The sequence below is a fragment of the Tripterygium wilfordii genome, chromosome 4 (assembly GCF_013401445.1).
Source record: "Tripterygium wilfordii isolate XIE 37 chromosome 4, ASM1340144v1, whole genome shotgun sequence".
In the NCBI taxonomy this organism is placed as follows: Eukaryota; Viridiplantae; Streptophyta; class Magnoliopsida; order Celastrales; family Celastraceae; genus Tripterygium; species Tripterygium wilfordii.
In genome coordinates, this window is record NC_052235.1 from 6,113,771 (window position 1) to 6,137,321 (window position 23,551).

Here is a 23,551-nt window from a genome sequence, read left to right on the forward strand (position 1 = left end):
AACAAAAAAGCTCCTAATTGGAGTTTTTTGTTTGAGGACGGTACAACCCTCAATTTTATAATGTTTGGTGAGGTGGTCTTATTCTGTGAACCGCCTCACCAATCACAACCTAGTTTACCCTCATTAGTTAATTTTGTATCAACAATGGGTTATATGATATTAGTGGCCTTTTTATACTAAAAAGCTTCTTTATGTGTGTCCAGCCTTTCTCCTTCCCACTCATACTACGACAAATTAATACTGGCCTGATCCCAATTCCCAACTTTCCATCTACAAAAAGATGAACCAAAATGTGCCTAACTGCATATTCAAAAGGGACCTTAAATTACGAATCTAACTTAACAATTTATAAGGTGATTCATCTTGAGATGGGGTTCCCATTCTTACTCCTATCCTTCACATCCATCCCATTGGAGTAACAACATTCAGAAATCATTCCAACTAAATTCATTAGTATATACCTATATACAAATATGATGACCAAAGTTATTACAATTATAGGGTATCAAACTCATGAGCCACACGTTGAAACTTTGGAAAAGAGTTGTGGAACGGAGATTGAGATTGATCTCTACGATATTCGAAAATCAATTTGATTTTATGCCGGTAAGATCCACAATTGAGGCGATATTTTATCAAGAGAACTTGTAGAAAAAAAATATAAACATAAGGGAAAAAAAAGACCTTCATTTATAGTATTTGTAGACATGGAGAATGCATATGATATGAAGTGTCTAGGTAAGAAATGTGGAGTTTAGGCTCAAAATTGATGTTGCTTTCCGGACACCTGGAGTTACTGTCCGGATAGCAAGTGTGCAACTAAAGGTAGGGTTCTCTTCCTGGTCTAGAGGAAGGCCCAAGATCTATCAGGATAGCACTCATGCTGTCCGGATAGAAAATGAAGAAGATGACCTAAATAAAAATGAATGGTGGAAACAAATACATGTAATAGATTCCCTTTGATTTTCTCATAAAAAAGGTTTTTTTCCACTATGAAAAACCTTCGTGCAAAAGCATGAATAATGAAACATATTTCCCCAAAGTTCATAGATATAAAAAATGAAAGCAAAAGAAAAATATTGAGCATGTAGTTTTTTAACTACAACTTGTAGGTGGATGCACATTCATGTCATATAATATCATTAAGTCTTCCTAGGAATGCCAAATTTATCATACAAAACTATGAATTATTGTTCTCCACATCATTTGGATAAGTTCTCATTTGTAATGTTGTCAAATTTACCATATGATATTGTTTTCTGAGTGGGTTCATCAACATACATTTGAAAGAATTCAAAATTTGAACGAAAATGACATGTAACCTATCAGTTTGATAGCTCATGGGAGTCCAACAGATTTATTTCATTGATTTAATTAATAGAATAGTTTTATTCCACTTTTTTATCCCATAATTCATTGTGCAAAATTTATTGTTTTAATATAGATTCCATTGTTTTTTAATGCATGGTCTAAAATTCATTGTTTTAGTTCTGAAATTCTATTGAAAAAAACAATGGAATTAAGATTTTACCAATAAAACTCATCAACAATGGATCTTGTTAAAAAGAGTTTTATGCATTGATTTTGAATATGTAATTTTTTTAAAAATCTATCATGTATTTTGAGAGTTAAAATGTTTTAAAATTTTGTTTGAGAGACTTGGACTCTCACGGGCTACCATTATATGGGTTACCTAGCGTTATTGAAATTTTAAACATTTTAAATTTCGGGTCCATTTATATATAGAAAATGACATGTAGCCCTCAATATGGTAACCCGTGGGAGCCCAACAAGTTTATTCCATTAATTTAATCAATGAAATAGTTTTATTTTCCCTCTTTTATCCAAGAATTCATTGTCAAAAATTTATTTTTTGCACATATCACTAATGTGGGTTTTTTCCTTTTCATTTAAAATTAAAATTAATAATAAATATTGATACCAAAGTAAATGAAATTTTCAAAAAAATTAAAAATTAAAAATCATGATATGTAATATTATTCTTTTTAGATAAGATTTGAATATCTTGTAGTTTATAAATAAATTGTACTTATACTTATAGTAAATTTTTACATACAAATACTTATAAGAAATTAAAAATTACAAATGAAATAGATTTTCCACAACTTATAAACTAGGGTCAGGCCGTCAACTATAAATTACACCAAATAACAATTTATTTCCAGGGGTTCATAATCTAACGTTGAAAATGAAAAAATAAAAAATAAATTCTACGAAATGGGCCAATATTACTTGATAGTGACAGAATGGTATATTAGTGAGAGAAGGAGAAAGCGAGGGCATATGAGCTCCTTCAACTTATGCCATTGGCATGGGCCTAGCTAGTATTCATCTATTATAAATAACAACTCCAGGATTCTCTCTATCATATTTTCTGTTGTACAGTTTTTCTTCATCTGTCTTTGGTGGATATTTTCTTGTCTCCAAAATGGATCCAAGTCACAGCACAACAGCCAAAGAGGAGCTGGTCTCAGTGGAAAACCCAAAATCACAAAACCCAAAGCTTTCTCTTCAAATTTGGAGATCATTTGAAGAACAATACCCACCTGGCTTTCTCAAGAAGGTAATAATTACTTAATGCTTCTGCTATATATATATATATATATTGAACAATTACTGATGATTACAGATATATATATATATATATATATATATAAACACAGGTTATTGCAGAAATTATAGCAACCTATCTATTGGTGTTTGTGACATGTGGGTCAGCTGCCCTTAGTGCAAGTGATGAACACAAGGTCTCAAAGCTTGGAGCATCAGTCGCTGGTGGACTCATTGTGACTGTCATGATATATGCAGTTGGACACATCTCTGGTGCACACATGAACCCAGCTGTGACTCTGGCTTTCGCCTGTGTAAAACAATTTCCATGGAAACAGGTACGTTTTGGCTTCTGAAATTCCCGTGGTTGTTTAGTATTAAAAGCATTGTGTGTTTAGGTTTTATCGGTATTGCCATGCTCGGCTGGTTGTGTGGACAAGAAAAATATATATAATAACAATAACAGTTAGGTGGTGTGGGCCTGCTGGTCCCACAGCCCATGAGGTTACATTATTTCAAGGCTTGGGCCCATCTTCAGTTGGCCTAAATAATGGGAATAGAGTAAGCCCAAATGGAATAATGAAATGAAAGCTACAATTGCCGGAATCTATATGTCCATACACTACCTACAAATTTAATACCCATCTCAACATTTAATACTGGCTTGTATGCACCACAACTTTGCTACTTTTTTTTTCAAAATTAATTTACAACTTGCTATTTTAAATTTAAAAAAAATACATTACAACTTGATTTATCTTAAATTTTTGTTTTGAAACGGAGGAAGAAGATTCGAACCCTGATCATCAAGTCAATGATACACACCATTTTTACTACTTCAATTAGTGGTTCGGGTCTACTTGATTTATTTTACTTATATATTTATTGGGATTCAACTGTGAAGAAAAAAGCTTTAACCTTCAATTCCTAATCATTTCATGCAAAAACATTAAAATAAAGAAAAGGGTCTCTGTTGCAGGTTCCATGTTATGCTGCAGCTCAATTTACAGGGGCAATTTCTGCTGGTTTTACACTGCAAGTGCTGCTCAAACCTATAAAACACCTTGGCACCACAGCACCTTCTGGGACGGACATTCAAGCTTTGATCATGGAAATAGTTGTTACTTTTTCTATGATGTTCGTTAATTCATCCATGGCAACTGATGCTAAAGCTGTAAGGAAACCATATCTACATCTAACATCTGTATTGTAGGCACATCACTCGTTCAAAATCCTTAATTTCATCACTTACAAATTATTATTTATACTTTTCCAGGTAGGTGAACTGGCAGGTATTGTAGTTGGTTGTGCTGTATGCATAACATCAATCATAGCAGGGTAAGCAATACTACACTCACTGAATCTTTCATAGATTTAATCTGCTATATATGTCACAAATTAAATGCTTAATTAGGCCAAGAGCGGAGAATTATGTAAGTAACTAAACAAGTTTTTGCTTGTCCTTCAGGCCAATATCTGGAGGATCAATGAACCCAGCAAGGTCCATAGGTCCAGCTCTTGCTAGTGCATACTACAAGGGAATATGGGTTTATGTTGTTGGACCAGTGACGGGAACACTCTTAGGTGCACTGTCATATAACCTGATTCGGGACGCCAATGAGCCTCTCCAAACAACTTCCCCGGGTTCAGTTTCCTTCAAAATCCACCGAAGGAAGTGCCACAATGAGCATATTGATGACAAAGGCTCCTGTGATCTTTTAAGGAACCAACTGGTCGTATGAATTGTTAGTATCTGTGCATAGTTCAAAGTTTAAGTTTAATATGTTTTCCCAAGACGTTGTCCAATGCATGTGGTTAACTGTATAGTAACTTAGTTGTGCAAAATAATAGATATATATATATATATACACATTAAGGATATCATATTCTCACAACACTAGGAAGTAAAAAAAAAAATGCACCAAACAAGAGCAATGCTAAACAGGTTCAATATTCGGATGCAAGTATTGGCAGAGAAATGCACATAGTTGTCCTTTATAGAACATTTACATTTACAATTTCAATTTCTAAGCGATAAGTTTACCAAAAATAAGCAGAAATAGCCATCACCGGATAAATTCACACAGCATACACATCCATGGAAGCTCACATACACACAAAGAATAAAACAGTCAAAAAGTTCATAACTAACATCGAAATGATACTATCGATGAGCATTCATCTTAATGTTTGGTCTCATAAAGTAACACAAACATATATATACACTTACTAAAAAGATACACATAAAAAGATATACAAACTTATATATGTGTAGTGTGTATATATATATATATATATATATATATATATATATATATATATATATATATATATATATATATACCTAATTAAAAAATATACACAACCATTTATTCCCACTTATTCTGGCTTTACTTGTTTTTAGCCTCTGCACTTATTACCTACTTTTAGGCTTTAGCCCTCACTTATTCTAGGCATTCTACCTTGTCCTCACGGGCATGCCTCAAATTTTCACCTACTTTATCTGTAATAGTGTATATATATGTAAAAAAATTGAGAAAATTTGGTGGGTCTACAGCCTAGTGTAGTCCCCTCTCCCTTCGCCCTTGCTTAGGAAGCATTCATTTGTGTGGTATCTCATAAAAATCTCAAGTTCAAGCTTTTCCATCACCTCCCCTGTATTCAAAAAAAATATTAATAGAAGTGATTACAAAATAAAAATATATAATAAAGAGCTAAAATCAAATATTCCTTCTCAAAAAAAAATGCTGAATTTGCTGCCTTCATTAGTATGCAAAGATTAGATATGTTATGTTTAAGCAAAGCATGTAGTCATTATGAAGATCCTTATCTAAGAATTTTGCTTTTATGTTAACGTTTGACTTAGCTATCTCAAAATTCTTGTTCTTTTGTATTCTTAACGAGATATGATAATCATTTTAATCTTAATTATCTTTGAAGTTCATGAGGAACCTGAGCAGGAATTCTTCGACAGTCTTCATAGTATTCTTCATAGTATTCAGCAGGGTCAGTAAGGAACCGAGAAAACTGCAACTTTGTGCTCGGGCATTTTGCAGCTTCTTGATTATGGTTTGGCTCATTGCCAAGCTTTGGTTTTGGCACACACCAGAGAACTCGTACAACAGATTGAAGAAGTAATGCGAGAACAAAAACATTATCCTGGTGTTAAGGTTCATGAGTGTGTTAGGAAGGATCGACGAGTTCTTCAAGCCGGTGTCCATGTCGTTGGTACTCCTGGTCGTGAGTTAGAAATGATGCTTAGGCAGTACCTTCGCCCTGATTATATCACAATATTTTTTTTGGATGAGGCTGGTGAAATGCTTTGATCAACAGGTTACGATGATCAGGTTTGTCTTTGTATTATTAATTCAACCAGTCTCGGTTAGTTTTTGATTACTTTTTTTTTATTATTTGTGTTCAATTTTTTTCCCTCATTCGTTTCCTGCATTATTCATGGTGCATATTCCAAAATCCTACGGCCTCTTGCAACTAATTGATCATGACTTGAATTGAATCTATTCACTAATATTGCTTCATAGAAAGTCAATGCACAAACATCAATTCACAGGCCGTACTTACTGATAAGATCCCACATTGGAAAAATTATGGAAGCCGTAATAGATAATGAGAATCCACAACCTAACACATTAAGATCATTTTTTTTTGTCTAAGCGAGAACTTTGGGCATGGAAGAACAAATCCGTGAAGATTTCAACTCAAAGAGGACAATATTGAAACCCCCATGGACAATATCTTAATGTGTTTGGGTTTGTGGGTGCTGCAAGTCTATCCAAAGTCTAACTTAACTTATCCAAAGGCGAAAGGTCTTTCATCACATGATTGAGGCACTGTAGTCTTACCTCAGTGACTTTATGCCTAGAGGCTAGAAGTGGCAATAAGAATTTGGCAAAGTCTTCTTTCAATAATAAATATCTGTGACATCTGCGAGTTACAGCCATCTTACAGCAACAGCGAAAAAAAAAAAGTTTATACAAGATCATAGTGACACCAACTCATATAAGGAAAAGCTACAACACCTTAAGAAGCTTTTTCACACACCAAAAAACTCCCTGGGTTGATGGTGATGCTCTTTGTGCAATTATCAGTTTTATAGATACCAACAAGCCGATCAGCCAACTCAAACATGTTGTTCCTAAGGCTGCAAAAAAAAATATTCAGAAGGCATTTAATTTTAGTTATAACATCAAAAGGAAAAAAGTGCAAAATAAATATAGAAAAGATGTACTGAGGAGGGCGTCCATCCTTGCCTTATAATTATAAATTGTGCATCCTTTGTCCTGTCCTTCACATAATGCCCAACAATGGAAACATTCTTGAAATCTGGCACTCCACAAGAATTGTTATAAATGAAAAAAGACTAAAGGGTGAAGTGATAAGTATTAAGTATAAGAAACATGGAACAAGATCATCATCACAAGAAATATTTACCCAGAGCAGCGTCAATTTCATCCATAACATATAGTGGGGTGGGCTTGTAGTGATGAAGTGCGAAAACAAGAGCTAAAGAGCTAAGAGTCTGAAAATATTATAAGGCCATATGTTATTCTAGCAAACAAAAATGTTTCCTCATTATTAGACGATGATGTTTCAAATTCATGGAATAGGCAAGGATTTATCAAAGAGTGGAGTCAAAAGTGTTTAAGACTACCTTTTCCCCACCAGATAAGTTTGCAATATTTTTCCAGCTCTTCTTTGGAGGTCTGACACTAAAAACAACTCCTTCAGAGAAAGGATCCAAAGAATCCACCAGTTCAAGTTCAGCATCACCTCCAAGTGTGATCATCTGTAGCAAATAACAATGAGAAGATAAATAAAGCTACGCAATCAAGTAGTGGGTAATGACTATACATTAATCTGTCCACATTAAGAAAATAGAGGACAGAAAATGCAACATGCAAACACAGGCAGAAGAGCATGCCAGCACACACTCACACACACAGATCAGTTCCAAACCTGATACATTTCCTTCAGCTTTAAAGATATCGCATTGAAACCTGCCATGAATTCATCCAACCTGAAACACAGTCCCGTAGAGTAAACTTTTCTTGCAAGTGGGAATTTCTCAAATAGTGAAGGGATAAAATATAATCACTGGAAGAACTCTACTTGCCTTTTCTTTCTCCATTCATCGTATTGCTTTTTTATATCATCGCGTTGTTGAGTGACAATATTCAGCTCTTCAACTCGCTCATTATACAATGCAACTTTTCTCCGATATCTACATTAAACAGATCAATTAGCAAAGGTAAGATGCAGATACAAATCATTACTGAGAACTGCTTTAATGGACAGCAGTTAATTTCATACTCTGAAATTGAATCCAGATTTGGGTTCATCTCTTTCAGTTGTGCTTCCAGCAAGACAACCATTTCAAGGGCCCGTTTTAGATCACAAGCTTTAGTGAGAGTCTCATCTGTAACAGTCGCTTGAAGCTTTTCTGGGCCAACAAGATCTTTCTGAATTCTGCAACCAGGACCCAAAGTTAAACATGCCAAAAAGACAGACACACCCCTAAACAAATGAAGAACCCAAATTTACTTACTGTTCCAGATGCCTCATTAGATCGTTTTGCAAGTCAACAAGCCTTTTCTTGTACCCCTTCTCCTTTGATTCAAGTTCATTGTATGATTTCTTCATGTCTTGCAGCTTGTAATGAGCATCTACCTGTACAATCAGAGAGATAATTAACACAGCAATTGTAAATTGTAATAACTTGCTTAAAACAAGAAAAGGTAAAGATGCGTTAGTTCTCATAATAGCTAAGTTTCTAGGAGGAAAGAAAAACCATTACAGTACCTCTGATGCCCGCATCTCATCTATAACCTTTTTTTCTTTCTCATACTCATATTTTGCTTTGTCTAATGCATCTTTATGGTCATCAATCGCCTGTATAAGGAAGGAAAAAAAATTAAAAAGAAAGAGTAAATTTTAGAAAGTATAAAAAAGAGAACTATTTTTGAAGGAAAAATCTGAACGAAGAGAGCATATAAAAGATAAAAGGAACCTTCTGTGTATTTTTATAATCCTCTTGAACCGCAAATGCCTTCTCTTCTATTTCTTTGAAAATTCCTCTCAACTTGTCCTTCTCCTCAATAACTCGCTCCTTTTCCTGCTTAGACTCCTCAATCCCCTTTGTCAACTTTTTTATCATTTTCTGGCCAGTCTCTACTTGAACTTTGTGACGGTTAATCTCTGTGCTATTTTTATCAATATCCTAACCAGATGGACGGAACAAATTAGTACACAAACGCACTGGTTGTAATTTAGACATCTGCTAGTGATACACAACTTACAGATTGAATCTTAGTGACCTTAGACTTCTGTGCTTTCAGTCTTTCACCTCCAGCATTCTCAATTTTACTCTGAAGCTCTGAAGCCTAAAAGTAGAAGCCACTTTAAATCAATCCAGATAACAACTAACCAAGTAAAAAAGCATATTCAAATTTGTTCTGCACAAACATGAATCACCATCAGCAATGCAATTACACAACATTATTATATGGACTTTCAGAACGATGGAGTTGCAATTTGCATGAGCCAAAAGATGAATATATGATTAACTTTCTACCTTCTCCTTCAGCTTCTTTGAGCCTTGAATAAGTCTACCAATCTCCTTTTGTTCTGCAGAAATAATTTTCTTGAGATCCTCCAGCCTATTAAGTTCATCCTCTTTTGGCTGTGATGCAGCCTTCAGGGAATCCAGTTGTTTCTCAAGATAACCATGTTCTGAATTCAGACTGTCAATCTGTAACAAAATCATCGTAATATCATTTATTCATCAAATGCCGAATCACAAGAAACAGTAATCTCTTCTTAGCAGTACATTACCTCTTTATTGGTTTTAGCCAACTCCATCTCCAAGTGTGCAACTGCTTTTTCTGAGGCTTGGTATCGTCTTACACCATCAGAAATTTTCTGGCGGATACTATTTAATGTGTTAACCATTGTAGAGAGCTCCTTCTCAGCGTTTGAAACGGCTTCTCCAGACACACTGTTCACACGAATAGACGTGCCCATCTTTCCACCACGTGGCTTATTTCCCCCACCACTCATAGTACCAGATTTCTCAAACAGTGAACCATCGAGAGTAACCACCCGTCGAAATTCATGGTTATTTCCATAAGCAATACGTGCTGCCTGAAAGTTACAAAGAAGAGAGAATTAATACTACCAGATAAGAATCAACACCAAAATGAAAATGCAACATAAATTACAAAAGACTGTTACATGTAATTTGAAGATAGTGCTGCTTTTAATTTAAGGGAAGCCATTTTCAGAAAAGTACCAGAGATGTTTTTCATGCTATGAGACGACAAAAGGATCAACAATTATAAGATCCCACTAGCACATAGGGCATATCAGCATAAGAAGACAAGAGGGTCTGCATATTAAGAAGAGAAGGTGTATGGTTGCCAGGGAGTTCACTCTTATTTTTGTTCATATATATACGTGCATCATTATTTATCATTGCGCTTTTCAGTTTTGACATTTTTGGTTCAAGAGCCATCAAAAGTTCTAACCTACATACTGCTATTTGGGGCTCAACAGATTATTTTATTTCTCTAATTTGTCATCACTTTATATAACTCTTCCAATCTGCTGCACCATTAGCTCCAATTCAGAGAGAATATAAGAGTGATAAACAGAGATCAAAAAAAGAACAATGTTAAGCCCATAAATTAGCTCTTATGGACAAAAATTGTTCTTTGGTACAAAATGCAGATGGAATCACAAGCAACAAAACAACAACCATTAGCAGGCTGAAACTCAAGCCTCAAAGAATAGTGGGCATCCACAGAGACAAATTCCTGATATTTAGAATTTTCTTAAGAGGCGGGAAATGAGCATGATGTCATCAAGAACTATTGAATGCATGATACAACTAACATCCCTGCAAGTCTATATCTGCAGCCTGCACGTCTTTGTGTGCACATTTGTGCATATGAGAGTTTTTCAATACTGGACCTACCTGATCAAGATCCTTTGCTACAACAGTATTACCCATTGCTGCATAGAAAGCAGGCTTCATTCTTTCGTCCTGAACTTTTATTAAATCAAAAAGGCGCGGAACTCCCTCTGGTGGGTTTACATTCTCCTTCAACTTTGGCAAAAGATCAAGTTGCTTCTCCTGCACGAAAAAACAGTGAAACTGCCTTCATAATTTTCTGAATTGTAAATTTACAATAACTAATGCCTTCCCTATCTTAAGAACCTAGATAGCCCCAACTGCCATTACTATGTTCAATATTTCAAAAAACACCTAAAACTGCCAAAACAACGAGTTGAATTTTACTAATTTAGTAAAAAGAAAACGAATTAAACTGAAGTGAATACAAATATGAAAAAGTGGAAGGACTAGCAAACAATACCAATATCATGAAAGTTGCAACACCAAGTTTCTCCCTGCGAAGCAGCTCAACACATGCTTGGGCAGCTGTCGCTGTTTCCACCACAATATAGTCAAGTCCAGGACATGCCGTTGATATAGCAACATCATATTTTGCTGCAGATAGAGAATGTACCAAATTAGTAAAGACCTTGACAAACTGATCTAACAAGCCTATAAGCAAGCGAAATGAAATAGGGAGCAATATCAAGGCACAGAATCTGAAGGTTTAAAAAGCCATAAATTTCCCAGGTATTCTTCCGGACTAAATAAAAATGATGGAACTCCGATACACCAATACCCTAGCAAGACATCCTATATGTACTTTAACAAATTGAAAAGTGTAAAAGGATTTTGTGAAAATTCAGATATGGCAAGAGTAAATGGACATGATACACTAATCATCTTTTCTTTTTTTTTCAAAATGCAAAACTTCATTAAGGGGCAGAAAGGAACACTAGTCATCATGAAGCAGACTCACCATTGAGTAAATGGTCATGATACACTAATCATCTTTTTTTTTTCAAAATGCAAAAGAACTTCGTTAAGGGGCAGAAAGGAACACTAGTTAGTCATCATGAAGCAGACTCACCATCAATAGCACCTAAGTCACCCATCCGGCCATATATTCCCCCTATTTCATTGGATTCCTTAGCCCGCAGAATGGCTTTTAAAACTGATCCCTGACTTTTCTCAGATTCCAAGATGGATCTGAGTTCTGCAACCTTTTGTCTCACAGCTTGTTCAAGAGGAATCAGTTCTTCCTGCTCCTTGGTGCATTCCTGCATAAGGCTTCAGTATTCTGACGATATTCTAAAAGGGGGAAAAATTCGTCCAATATAAAAAACAAAATCCAATTATAAGAAAAACACTAACTTGTTCCACTTTACGAGCTTCCTTTGCTTCAAGCATGTGTTTTTCAATATCACCTTGTATTCTAGCAATGCTTGCACTTTTTGATTCAATCTTCTCCAATATGCTCTCCATCTTCTTACCTGCATCCTCAAAAGCTGCACGACCATCTTCATGCTGAACATTAGCAAACAAATTCAGCTCACTGCATGACATCCTCATCCACCAAGATTCACTAAGTTCTCATTGACATGCAAACAACCAAATATGAATATCGGTTTGAAGCAACACAGTGGCAATAAATATTTATCTCTAAGAAATCTCTGAGTTCTGATATATACTCTTTATTCCTTAACCTGCAATTTGAATCATGTATCTTTTATAAAACTAACTCCAGGTAACAGTCAAGTTCTCCAAAAATGGATGGATACTAAGTATACGTGGCTTTGTCATATAGCACTCATAGTCAATTAACAAGTCAGTGACAAAAGAAGTCAGGGTTACCTTTTCACTCAATAGTTTGCTTTCAGTACATGCAACTTCAAGTTTTCCCTTATGATCAATGAGCTGCTTTTCCCATGGTTCTAAATCAGTACGAACCTTTGCAAGCTCAGAGCGGTATCTCTCAGTTTCCACTGCTCACCACAGAAACACATGTAGTGGGTCAGAACATAAAAAGATAGTTGCATGTCCGCTTAATAATGGATTCAGCAAATAAGAAAGGGGCTGTTTCTTCATAAATGAGTAACTTCTCTCCCTCCCATCTCTCTTCCCTTATATTACATTTGAAACACATAAACAAACCACGAGAAGCTAACTGTCCATGATACCCAAAATAAAATGTGTTATTTGCCTCTGGTTTGTGTCCTTATTAGTTATTATAGTGTTAACAATAAAATAATTCCAACCGAAATCATGATTTCTATGCATCCACATCTCTAATGGAGAAAAATTGTGTCCAGATAGATTCTTAATAAACATTGAATTAATTGGTGCAACAAAAAGACAACTTAAACTCATATGAGCATCCAATAATACATACAGTGATACAATTAACAGAGGACAATGATATCAAAATCAAGATGTCCATATTCAGTAAACGTCCGAAATTCACCGTCAAATACCTATGCATGGAAAATTCCTTTATAGTTAAGATATTTGAGACTCTCTAACTCTAAGTACACTCTTAATATTTGAGTTCCAAACTAGCAGAAAATACCACCTGCATTTCCTTTAGTTATTTGTTTAGATAAATATTCAACTTCCGATTCAAGCGCAAACTGACAGTTTAGCTCCAAGACTTCCTTCCTCTATTAATCAATGTCAAATTAAACAGCTACGTAATAAGTATGCAGCTTCTCAGTCTGCTCGGATTTGGACTTCCTTTTGAGCAAATCCAACTGACCTACACCACCACAGGTATGGGATGCTTTTGTGAGTTTTCTTTTGGGATAGCATGCATCAATGATATCAGACTAAACAAACCATAGCATTAAGATTAAGTATGATAACTTTGCTCCAAGCTTTTTACTGCCATAATAACATGGGATCTATAATAATGAATCTTAGCCCTAGTGTTAAGATTGCTTCAGTACAGCCAAGGGGTCAAGGTTTCAAATCTAGGAAGCAGCAACCTTGCCTACACAGCCGAAACCTTGCATATGGGAATTGTTTACATTTACAAAATATGACAGGATCTACAAAAATATCCTCAAATGCATTTATATGAAGTAAGGAGAAGAAATCACCTTTAGAATTCTCTATTATTTCCTCTAAGATTCTCTCCTCATCTAACAAGATCTTTTGCAATTTTGGGATATTATTCTCAAGTTGTGGAATCAAAGTAGTCGAGTCATCACAGTCCTTCAGTAAGCCATCAACTTTTGAGGAATCCTGCAATGTAAGCAACATAAGATACATGTACGAGTTCACTTCAATTAAATAAGGTATTTCTCCTACCCTTTCAACTTTATCTTCAAGTTTCTTGATCTTTTGCTTCAAATGCTTCAAATCTTCCCGGTATTTAACATCTTGCCTTTCAAAGTCCTTAAACTGTTCCTTGTGAAGTCTCATTTGGTTGTCAAGTTCCTAGTAAATCAAAGCACAAACTAATTTTCTCAAATCAAATAAATTAGCAAAATTTAACCACATGGCATAAAACTGATAAGAGTCAAAAAAAAATTGAGGAAATATATTAATATCAGCGTATTGTAACATATCCATCGGTTCATGTTATTAGATCCATGAAATGCAAACCTCCTGTCTCTTCATATATTTGTTATGCACAACCTCAAGCTCTTTCAACGATTTTGTACTTTCTTGAATCGTCTCCCTAAAATAGAAATTAATAAATTTCACAGTGTGATATTACAGTAAAATGAAAGTTGGAATTTTATACTTTTCGTGACCAAAATGAACCTTTTGGCCTTTAGATTCTCCTCGAAGCTAGTTAAATTTGCCTCCACTTCTGCAATTTTCATGCTAGTATCTTCATGAGCCAACTTTGTGGCTTTTTCTTGCCATTTCAGGAGAGACAACTCTTTCAGCATGTAGGCTTCTGCATCATTCTTGACATTCTGTTCCATGTAGAGAAATTAAGTACTTAACAAAATATAGAAGAATTTGAGAATACAAATACAAAAGAAAACTTACAAACCTCTAAACCATCTCGTTCTTTCTCTGCTAATTTGACCATCTGCACGACCCCAGACCTTTTCTCGTTGAGTGATTCAAGCCTGTGTGACCAATGGAATAATATAATTACATCTTAGAGATAGGGCCGATTCTTTACCAATCAGAATGTGAAGACTATATCAAATAGTGATAGTGGAAAAAAATACACAATCTCGGCCTATCAATAAAAATAGAAGGCAACAACAATTTAGTTCACGCTATTTGCCAGTAGTGGCCCAAACTTTCACTCGTAGACAACATCAAGCTCACAGAGCAGTACTTGTTTGCCTTGCCAAAGAATTTTTCCACCACTTAGTATTCGCAAAGTAAACCTCTAACAATTCCTTTGCTGTTTTGCATTAGAGTAGACATGTATGCAAACTGCAGAAACAAAAGCACCAGAAAATTGTACTAAATTCACAAAAGGTACTCACTCCTTATATGATTCATCAATTTTCTCTACATATTTGTCAGTTCCAATTATGTCCTCTAGATATTCAAGAAAGCCCTCATCATGAGGTCCTTGAGCTTTCGGTTTCATCAATGAAATCTGCTCAACTTCTCCCTGTAATCAACAAGCGACACAACTCAGAAAATATTAAAAGAAACTTTGTGCATGGTGCTCAAATAAGAACTGGCACATAAAAATGATAAACCTGAAGAATCAAGAATCGATTGTTGTCCAGGTCAATTCCTTTCCCTTTCAACTTCTTAGTAACCTCAGTGAAAGTACTTTGCCGGTCATTAATGTAATACTTAGATGAGTTATCCCGAAATGCTACACGCGTGATTACAAAGTCACTTTCAGGCACAGCTTGATAGGTACTATCATCCTGTATCATTAGAAATATGGGTCTCAAATATTGATAAAGGGAATGAAGGACAAAAGTATTTGATTGACTAAAGAAATCACGATAGAACCCAATTCCTAAGATAGAAAAAATATTAAAGAGCGAACAAATTATACTTCTTAGCAATCAACCAAACGGCTACATTAATCATTACTAACCAAAACAACGCATAATATTTTCAGTTACCAGATCAATTATATCCTGAAAATGAACAGAAACACCAGCGCTATCCAGATTCTGATGATTAGTTGAATTATGGATAAGCTCTGAAACTTTGTTAAGCCGCATCTGCACATTTAAAGTGACATAAGTAAGCAAAATGAGGACATACAACAGGGGGTGAAAGAAAAATCTAGCACATAATCTAAACTAAATTCAAGAAGGATACCATCGCTGCAGAAGGAGCTACAAAATCATGTCATTTTCGTTCTCAAAGTAAGTATCTGGAAGATTCAAACAGAAGATACCTGTTTCGCTCGCTTTCCAAAGACAAATAGCATTGCATCTATCACATTGCTTTTTCCACTGCCGTTGGGTCCAACCACTGCAGAAAAACTCTGGAACAGAAAAATTGAAAAGAAAAAGGTAATTCGTTTGGCAGATAAACTATAAACTCCATCTAATAATCGAGAAGCTGATATAAATTCAGTTTGCCTCAAATTTTCATTCACAGAAAGTTCAATATCGTCTAGTCCACCTCTCTTATGAAGTTCAACTAAGGATCCAAAAGACCATTCAGAGCAAGAAATCAAATGAAACCATTAATTTTTACTCCAATTTTCTGTCACAGCATGACAAACAACAGAACCCTAGTTATCAATTTACACCAACAAAGTCACCAAACGGAAAATAAAAATCAAAGCCCTAACCTTGTGGAAGGGCCCAACACGCTGCTCTCCGGCGTAGGATTTGAAGTTTCTCATCACCATTTCGTTGATAACCAGCCTCGGGTTTCCGGATCCCGATCCCGATCCCCGGCGCACCGAGTCGGACTCGCGCTCCGCTAACTCCGCCGACTCCATTCCCATTCGAGTTCAACTCGAAGCCGGTAACACTAGCAGTTTCAGGTTCAGATTTGAAGATTTGTGGACCGAGTTTCTGCTGCTTGATTTCGGATTTTGGATATTAAATTAAAAAAAAAAAGATTTCTTTTCCGCGGAGGTCGATAAATAAACCAAAAGGGAATTATGGCGGGAATTCGAAAGTAGTGGAGGAGACTCTTTTTGAATATTTGATTGGGCAAAGAGTAATGCGCTATGGGTTGGGCCTTGTATGTGGGCTTCCAGCTTGAAGTTCAGCTCAAAATGTAAATGGGCCGGAGTTAAAGATACAAAATTGGATAAATTTTATATATAATAAAGGGGATTATAGGGAGAGAATTAGGAATATGGAATGCACATCACATCCTCCAAATAGTAATGGTTGACATAGAGCAAACGAGAGGTGATTCGATTGACAATCGATTGAGTTAGGCATATGTGTGTTCAATGTTCGATTCCAATGAGAACCATATTTTTCAACGATATTTTTAAAAAAAAATGATTGACATGGGCATTGCTCTTTGCGTAAACAAAGGCCGCCCCTGTAACTCCATGAGAAGTATGACAAAACGTGTTAGTAATGGTTCGCAATTCCTAGTTATTAATGCCAATGGTAGCATAAGACCACTGTTCCTTTGTCAACATCCAAACTCATATTGTGCAAAGGACCAAAACTTCAAAACCTAGAGGGGCATTGCCACATTGGTAACTATTTTTGGTGCTCCACTTGAAAATTGAGACCACCAGCCAGACTCACATTTAACCTTGCAACCCTACTGCCTTCACTTTCTGGTTGCAGAACTCACAAATAATTAATGAACCATAACTCCTTACACACACAACAAATTTGAAAATAAATTCGCGAGCTTCATATGTCTCACATGATCCATACATCTTACCTAATTGGGATGCTAACTGTTGGGATCCCTATCAATATTAAAAAATTAATGAAGCATAACAAATTGAACCCAAAACTACTCAGTGGACCTACTGATAGTAATAGCACTGCATGTAATTATAAAACATGAAATTCATTTCATTGATATATATAATAATTAGATAGGTAACACAGTAGCCACTCTCATTGTAAGAGGAAATTAAAGAGCCTCAGCCCATGGAGTGACTAAACAAAAAAAAAAAAACATTTCCAACATAACCCAAAAACAGAATCATAATTAGTTAGACATAGACATAAGTGGCTGCAGTACCAACACTGCTTTTTTGACAGTTACAAGAAAAAAGGGAGACCAATCAAGAGGTGTTGAAGTTTCAAGGGCATTTGGGTCCTCCTTCCTTGGTCTTCCAGTTATTGTAGCAAGAGCACACTTCTTTATGACCATAATAACCTGGGGGCACACACAAGCACTTCTTGCAACACTTGTTGCAGAACAGTATGCAGGCATTGTGGTACTGTGTCTGCTTGCACCTCCTGTCGCATTCTTTTGGGCATTCTGGTCATATCACACCGATTATCATTGTTAATTCCACTAATGGTCAAAAACACCCACAAATTCTGCAAATAAAAAATACACAGTTTCCCAAAATTTTGACCACAAGCCATTGCTTGGCTTTGACTCCTCACAGTCCTCAGTCATTTTCTCAGGCTTTTTTTTGGGACATCAGAGGAACCAAATAATGTAGAAAATGGAAGGATCAGAATTTAAAGAGTAGAGAAGAAAGAAAGAGTGCGTACGGAAGCTCTTGAGACTCCCATTTCCATAGCGATTCTGAAACAAAAATGTGGGTTTTGTTAGTGAAGATGCATTGATGGCAAAAAACAACACAAGATCTGATTTTGTTAAGTATTTTATCACAATTAGAAGCACTAAAAACAGAGTTAGGTTATTTACTTACCCCGTTGTTGTAGTGGTGACCTCCATTTCCATTTGAAGCCATAACCTGCAAATCCAGAGAAACCCAAATAATAAGCATCTCAGCAAATAAAACCCACAAAAAATTGTGTGGGTGCAGAGAATGTGAAGGGTCTCACCATCGTTTGGAGCATGGAAATCGCAATGAGTGTAAAAAGCAGGATAGCAACAAACTTAGCCATGGTGTTTTCCCCCTCACAAACAAACACTTCTCAAGAAGACAAAGCACAACAAGAAGATAACAATAAGAGACAGAAAAAGAAGGGCTTGTTTGCTTGAAGATATGGGGGTTCTTAGTTGGGTATAAATAGAGATTGTTTTATGTGGGAGATGTAGGGAGGTTGGGCCATCAAGAGGGTTGGTTGTGTTTAGTTAGTGTATGGATTTACTATGGGCCTGGGTTTACATTGAAAAGAGTCAAAAGACATGGAGTGGCTTTGAACAATCAAAGAACAATTGACCAGTGCCTAGGTGCACTAATTGCAAAAGTACTTGTAATAATTTTGCCTGTAAAAACTAATTTTACAAAAAAGAAAATAGTGTTAACCCTGACACATATGTCGGTGCTTTATAGTTTCTATTCCACAATTTGAATGTTTTGGCCTTTTGGGGTTTTTTTTTAGATACAACCTAAGTAGATATAACGCAATACTACAACACACTACCCAGAGTATTATATCCAGGCAAAAAAGTGTGTTGTAGTGGGAACTTATATACTACTTAAGAGGAACTAAACTAACCGATGTGGGAGTACGCAGATGGTAGACACAGGCACTTCAACCACAATCACACACACACACACACTCCACTCACATTCTCACGTGAGCTACATTTGTTTTTTTGAGATACAACCTAAGTAGATATAACGCAATACTACAACACACTACCCAGAGTATTACATCCAGGCAAAAAAGTGTGTTGTAGTGGGAACTTATATACTACTTAAGAGGAACTAAACTAACCGATGTGGGAGTACGCATATGGTAGACATAGGCACTTCAACCACAATCAGACACACACACACACTCCACTCACATTCTCACGTGAGCTACATTTGTTTTTTTGAGATACAACCTAAGTAGATATAACGCAATACTACAACACACTACCCAGAGTATTACATCCAGGCAAAAAAGTGTGTTGTAGTGGAACTTATATACTACTTAAGAGGAACTAAACTAACCGATGTGGGAGTACGCAGATGGTAGACACAGGCACTTCAACCACAATCAGACACACACACACACTCCACTCACATTCTCACGTGAGCTACATTTGTTTTTTTGAGATACAACCTAAGTAGATATAACGCAATACTACAACACACTACCCAGAGTATTACATCCAGGCAAAAAAGTGTGTTGTAGTGGGAACTTATATACTACTTAAGAGGAACTAAATAAGCATTGGCTCAACAATCAAATTGATGGCAAATCTTTCACTATTAGGTGTGTTGGTGTTGAATTTTTTTAATCTAACTAGAGCATTTGCGGTTAATCCCAATCATTGAAGCATTTTTTTAATCTACCACATCACTTGTCCCATTTCCTTCACATCTGTTGATTTCGACACTGATCATTAGGGTGTTAATAACTAAAACCCCGTTATAGAGTGAAGAAAAAAAAAAGGTGGAATCCCATGTTAGGGGATCAATGGCTCCAAAATTTTACTTTTTTAAAAAAAAAAACTTGTCGAACTTTTTCTCAAGGGCTGCGCCAATAAAGATGTTGTATTTTACTGATGTGATTGTATTGGGAGAAGTGTTTTGTTTATGTGAATGTATTGATATTTTGTGTTTTGGTATAGTTTTGTTGTGGATAATAGAGGAATAGAATGTTATTGGTCTCCACGTTGGGTGGGAAGTGAAAGTGTATAGAAATTTATATTTTGTTGATATGACTATATTGAAAGACGTGTTTTGCTGATGTGACTGTATTAAAATACTCATTTAATTTGACTTTTTGTATAATAAAAGTAAGATCCAAGATTAATTTTATTGGGGACATTAACAATTGTACTATTGTAAGTGCCCGAAGCCCCACATCCATCCTAAAAACTAATTATCTTTTTTAAAGGTCGAAAGAGAGCCGGTGCATTGGGGGATGGGGGGAGCTGGAATTGTGGTCAACCGAAAATTTTAGAATTTTTTAAATCTTAACCGTTGGTTTAATCTGATGGTTAAGGGTGGACATATCTCAACATGACAAAATTAATTTTTTGCCCTTTTTTCGTCTTCTCTCCTCTGCAACACCATCAGGTTCTCAAAGCTTCACTGTCTTGAATCAATCTTTTAGATCTAGCGTCCGGTAATTTTCCGGTGATGGACCAAACCCTTGAGAAGAATATATTACCTCGTGTAATAACTGTGCCTTCGATGATTCAAAACTTGATGATGATTAGGCTAAAAGGGTAACCTCGGATTTCTTATCCTCGAGTGATTTTGGTTTTTGCTAGATGTGTTTTTGTTCTTTTTCTAGTGATTATGCTGGTTAAGGCTTTTGAGTCTATGGCTCCCCTTTGCGGGCTTTTTATGGGTTTGTAGCCACTCTTTTGTCTTTTGGAGTTGGCCTTTGTTGTAATTTTTGTCTTTTAACTTCACATATTCAGATTTATCAAGAAAAAGAGAGGTGTGCTGGAGAGATTAAAACTCTAATTCTTCTTATTCGGATCCATTGTCTGGTTTTCTGAGCTAGACTGAGAACGGAGGTGTTGCGGAGAAGAGAGGGATATAGGAGGTGCAACGTGTAAGTTAGGGGGCCAAGAGATTGAACCAACGGTTAAGATTTAAAAAATTCTAAAATTTTCAGTTGACCGCAATTCCAGCTCCCCCCATCCCGTGCATTGGTGGGAGGAGAGGGGGTATGGTACTATGGTGGGTAAGATAGTTAAGAGCACCTGCATCAGTTTCTCATAACAGATTCCCTAAAATACAGACAAAACGTCACTTTCCCCTATTTTACAGATTCTCCATCCAATCAACACTGCATCAGATTACCTATCATATTCTCTATTGCATTAAAATAATATTTATTTCTCTTTCCTTTATTTATTCTATTCATATAAATTACTTCTATTTAAAATAATAAATTAATTACATTTAAAACAATATATTAATTAAAATAATAAATTAATGTTATTAAAAATTAGAGAAAAAAGAGAAAGAAGAGAGAGAGAAAGTGAGGAGAGACCGAGGAGAGAGAAAGAGATGAGTGATGAGAGAGAAAGAAGAGAGAGAAATAGTGAGGAGATACAGAGGTGAGAGAAAGAAGAGAGAGAAAGGAGTGAAAAAGTGAGGAGAGGAGAGAGAAAGAGATGAGTGATGAGAGAGAAAGAAAGGAGTGAGGAGAGAGAGAGGAGAGAGTGAGGAGTGAGAAAGAAGAGAGAGAAAGAGGAGAGAGAAAGAAGAGAGAGAAAAAGTGAGGAGAGAGAAAGAAGAGAGAGAAAGGAGTCAAAATGTGAGGAGAGGAGAGAGAAAGAAGAGAGGAAAAGAAAGGAGTGAGGAGAGAGAAAAAGTGAGGAGAGAGAAAGAGATGAGTGAGGAGAGAGAAAGAGTGAGGAGAGAGAGAGAGAGAGGAGTGAGAAAGAGAGGAGTGAAGAGAGAGAGGAGGGAAAAAATGAGGAGAGAGGAGAGAGTAGAAAGTAAAGTAGTAAAAAATGTTATTTTATGTTTAGGGAAGTGAATAGTGGTTCTCTAGATGTAGGGAACTACTGTTCATATTCTGTAAAATAGGGAACCTCTAGGTAATCTGATGCAGAGCTCTATTTTGACAAAATCTCTATAATCTTTCCCTATTTTACAGACAGATTCATATTTAGGTAATCTGATGTGGATGCTCTAAGTAGTTAGGGATCAGTGGCCCCCACATTTGCAAATAGAAGTCAATAAAAATAAAATAATAATTTCCAAAATCTGAAAAAGTTCTGTCTTTATACATGTGCTACCACGTGATCTAAAGCTACGCCGCGATGACAAAAGTGCGCACCGTGCGCTGTACCCCATTTCCATTACCATATTCCCTCTCAATCACCGACATTAATAAATGTATGTGCTCCAGCTTGTGCTGGATCAGTCTACGAAATTCTCTAACAAAACTAATTAGGCTGCGAAAGTTTAGTATAATATAGCTTAACCAGTTAATTAAATCTAATGTCAATTTGGATGCAACTGACGAGACTAATATCTTTCATCGGATTAGCATAATTCAACCGAGTGATATATAACTAAAGGTCTTGCACCTCAGACACAATGATACATTTTCATTTGCCTAATAAGTAATGACGACATCACATGAAAAAAAATCAATAAATTTGTTCTAACTCAAATATTATTGGTGCATCAAATAAAATAATACACAAACTATTGATATAGAAGTAGTAGGATCTTGGACAATATTTTTAAGCATTAGAATAAGTGATAGCAAACAAGAGTGTATCATGAAAACAATTGTGCTTGGGAATAATGAATAATACTAGGTCGTATAGTGCAGGGTACAGGACGATATATATGCATGTATATATATACAGGAGCAGCAGCACTCATGTTCTTCCATGTGGTGTCACATGGCCTTGATTTATTATCCTGTTTCTTGCTCATTTTTTCATCCTAGCTCAACGCATTCTCATGCCACTTACTCTTTTCTTTTTAAGAACAAATAAATAAATAAATATTTTTGTTATATGGTTAAATTTATGGGAAAAAAAAATAGTTATGATCATAAAGTTTGCGTACGTTCGATTAGACACAAAGAATGAATTATTGAGGATGTAACTTGTAAGTCTTCGTTGCATGATACTGTGTGCGCACTATGCCTATGCACATGTAGTGTTTTTGTCTGTCTTGAGATCTCTAACCAAAGTGTTCAGATGAAGGGAGTTTTTATATATACAAAACTGCTCCAGTAAATATGCTCATAAATTTTATAGTTTATTATGAGTTTCTAATCTCAGCCGTTGGATCTCATCAACCACGAGATTAAAAATGGTATAAGAAATAATATACCCACCAAATTAACCGAGATAGCGGAAGATTGCCATTGACATAACTAGTGCTAGGACTAGCAAAAATATGAATGTTTCGTTAGATATGTGGTCACATGAGAAAAGATATAATAAGAATTATATTAGTACATTTCATTTGCGGGAAAATCGTTTAAAATAGTATGAACTTAATTCATTAACAGATCGCATTGATATACATCATATAGCTATAGATACCATGTGTGAAGCATATAATTAACCGTCCATACCTAATTAAACTCGAAATTTATTTCCCTATGATATTCCAAA

The 23,551-nt window shown here is 35.7% G+C and overlaps 3 protein-coding genes across 3 annotated transcripts; 1 reads left to right on the forward strand and 2 right to left on the reverse strand.

Moving 5' to 3' along the window:
- Nucleotides 1-2,404: 2,404 nt before the first annotated feature.
- On the forward strand, nucleotides 2,405-4,366 carry LOC119998010 (aquaporin NIP2-1-like). The gene is made up of 5 exons (XM_038845277.1): nucleotides 2,405-2,584; nucleotides 2,685-2,909; nucleotides 3,551-3,745; nucleotides 3,848-3,909; nucleotides 4,040-4,366. The coding sequence occupies exons 1-5, from the start codon at nucleotides 2,450-2,452 to the stop codon at nucleotides 4,311-4,313; spliced, it is 891 nt and encodes a 296-aa protein (XP_038701205.1). The 5' UTR covers nucleotides 2,405-2,449; the 3' UTR covers nucleotides 4,314-4,366.
- A 2,088-nt stretch (nucleotides 4,367-6,454) lies between these two features.
- LOC119996121 (structural maintenance of chromosomes protein 4) lies at nucleotides 6,455-16,423 on the reverse strand. Its single transcript, XM_038842646.1, has 28 exons — nucleotides 16,224-16,423; nucleotides 15,822-15,911; nucleotides 15,541-15,642; nucleotides 15,160-15,336; nucleotides 14,938-15,068; nucleotides 14,487-14,565; nucleotides 14,249-14,406; nucleotides 14,087-14,162; nucleotides 13,790-13,918; nucleotides 13,579-13,723; nucleotides 12,335-12,465; nucleotides 11,855-12,007; nucleotides 11,571-11,760; nucleotides 10,962-11,095; nucleotides 10,562-10,720; nucleotides 9,421-9,729; nucleotides 9,161-9,337; nucleotides 8,886-8,969; nucleotides 8,597-8,806; nucleotides 8,389-8,478; nucleotides 8,135-8,256; nucleotides 7,900-8,055; nucleotides 7,703-7,810; nucleotides 7,546-7,606; nucleotides 7,241-7,375; nucleotides 7,021-7,108; nucleotides 6,840-6,912; nucleotides 6,455-6,730 (listed from the first exon to the last, which is right to left on the reverse strand). The coding sequence occupies exons 1-28, from the start codon at nucleotides 16,380-16,382 to the stop codon at nucleotides 6,610-6,612; spliced, it is 3,747 nt and encodes a 1,248-aa protein (XP_038698574.1). The 5' UTR covers nucleotides 16,383-16,423; the 3' UTR covers nucleotides 6,455-6,609.
- A 983-nt stretch (nucleotides 16,424-17,406) lies between these two features.
- On the reverse strand, nucleotides 17,407-18,549 carry LOC119997789 (gibberellin-regulated protein 4). The gene is made up of 4 exons (XM_038844977.1): nucleotides 18,385-18,549; nucleotides 18,249-18,293; nucleotides 18,088-18,121; nucleotides 17,407-17,845 (listed from the first exon to the last, which is right to left on the reverse strand). Exons 1-4 carry the CDS (start codon nucleotides 18,445-18,447, stop codon nucleotides 17,664-17,666), a joined length of 324 nt encoding a protein of 107 aa, XP_038700905.1. The 5' UTR covers nucleotides 18,448-18,549; the 3' UTR covers nucleotides 17,407-17,663.
- Nucleotides 18,550-23,551: the final 5,002 nt, after the last annotated feature.

Excerpts from the sequence above, each read along its gene's own strand:
- LOC119997789 (XM_038844977.1), bottom strand. The coding sequence starts at position 18,447 with ATGGCTAAGTTTGTTGCTATCCTGCTTTTTACACTCATTGCGATTTCC. Across the intron at positions 18,294-18,384 it reads TTTCCATGCTCCAAACGATG|GTTATGGCTTCAAATGGAAA; the intron begins GTGAGACCCTTC and ends CTGGATTTGCAG. Across the intron at positions 17,846-18,087 it reads TGGGAGTCTCAAGAGCTTCC|AATGCCCAAAAGAATGCGAC; the intron begins GTACGCACTCTT and ends TGATATGACCAG.
- LOC119998010 (XM_038845277.1), top strand. The coding sequence starts at position 2,450 with ATGGATCCAAGTCACAGCACAACAGCCAAAGAGGAGCTGGTCTCAGTG. Across the intron at positions 2,910-3,550 it reads AACAATTTCCATGGAAACAG|GTTCCATGTTATGCTGCAGC; the intron begins GTACGTTTTGGC and ends TCTCTGTTGCAG. Across the intron at positions 3,910-4,039 it reads ATAACATCAATCATAGCAGG|GCCAATATCTGGAGGATCAA; the intron begins GTAAGCAATACT and ends CTTGTCCTTCAG.
- LOC119996121 (XM_038842646.1), bottom strand. The coding sequence starts at position 16,382 with ATGGGAATGGAGTCGGCGGAGTTAGCGGAGCGCGAGTCCGACTCGGTG. Across the intron at positions 15,643-15,821 it reads TTGGAAAGCGAGCGAAACAG|ATGCGGCTTAACAAAGTTTC; the intron begins GTATCTTCTGTT and ends TTAAATGTGCAG. Across the intron at positions 7,109-7,240 it reads ACTTATCTGGTGGGGAAAAG|ACTCTTAGCTCTTTAGCTCT; the intron begins GTAGTCTTAAAC and ends TAATATTTTCAG.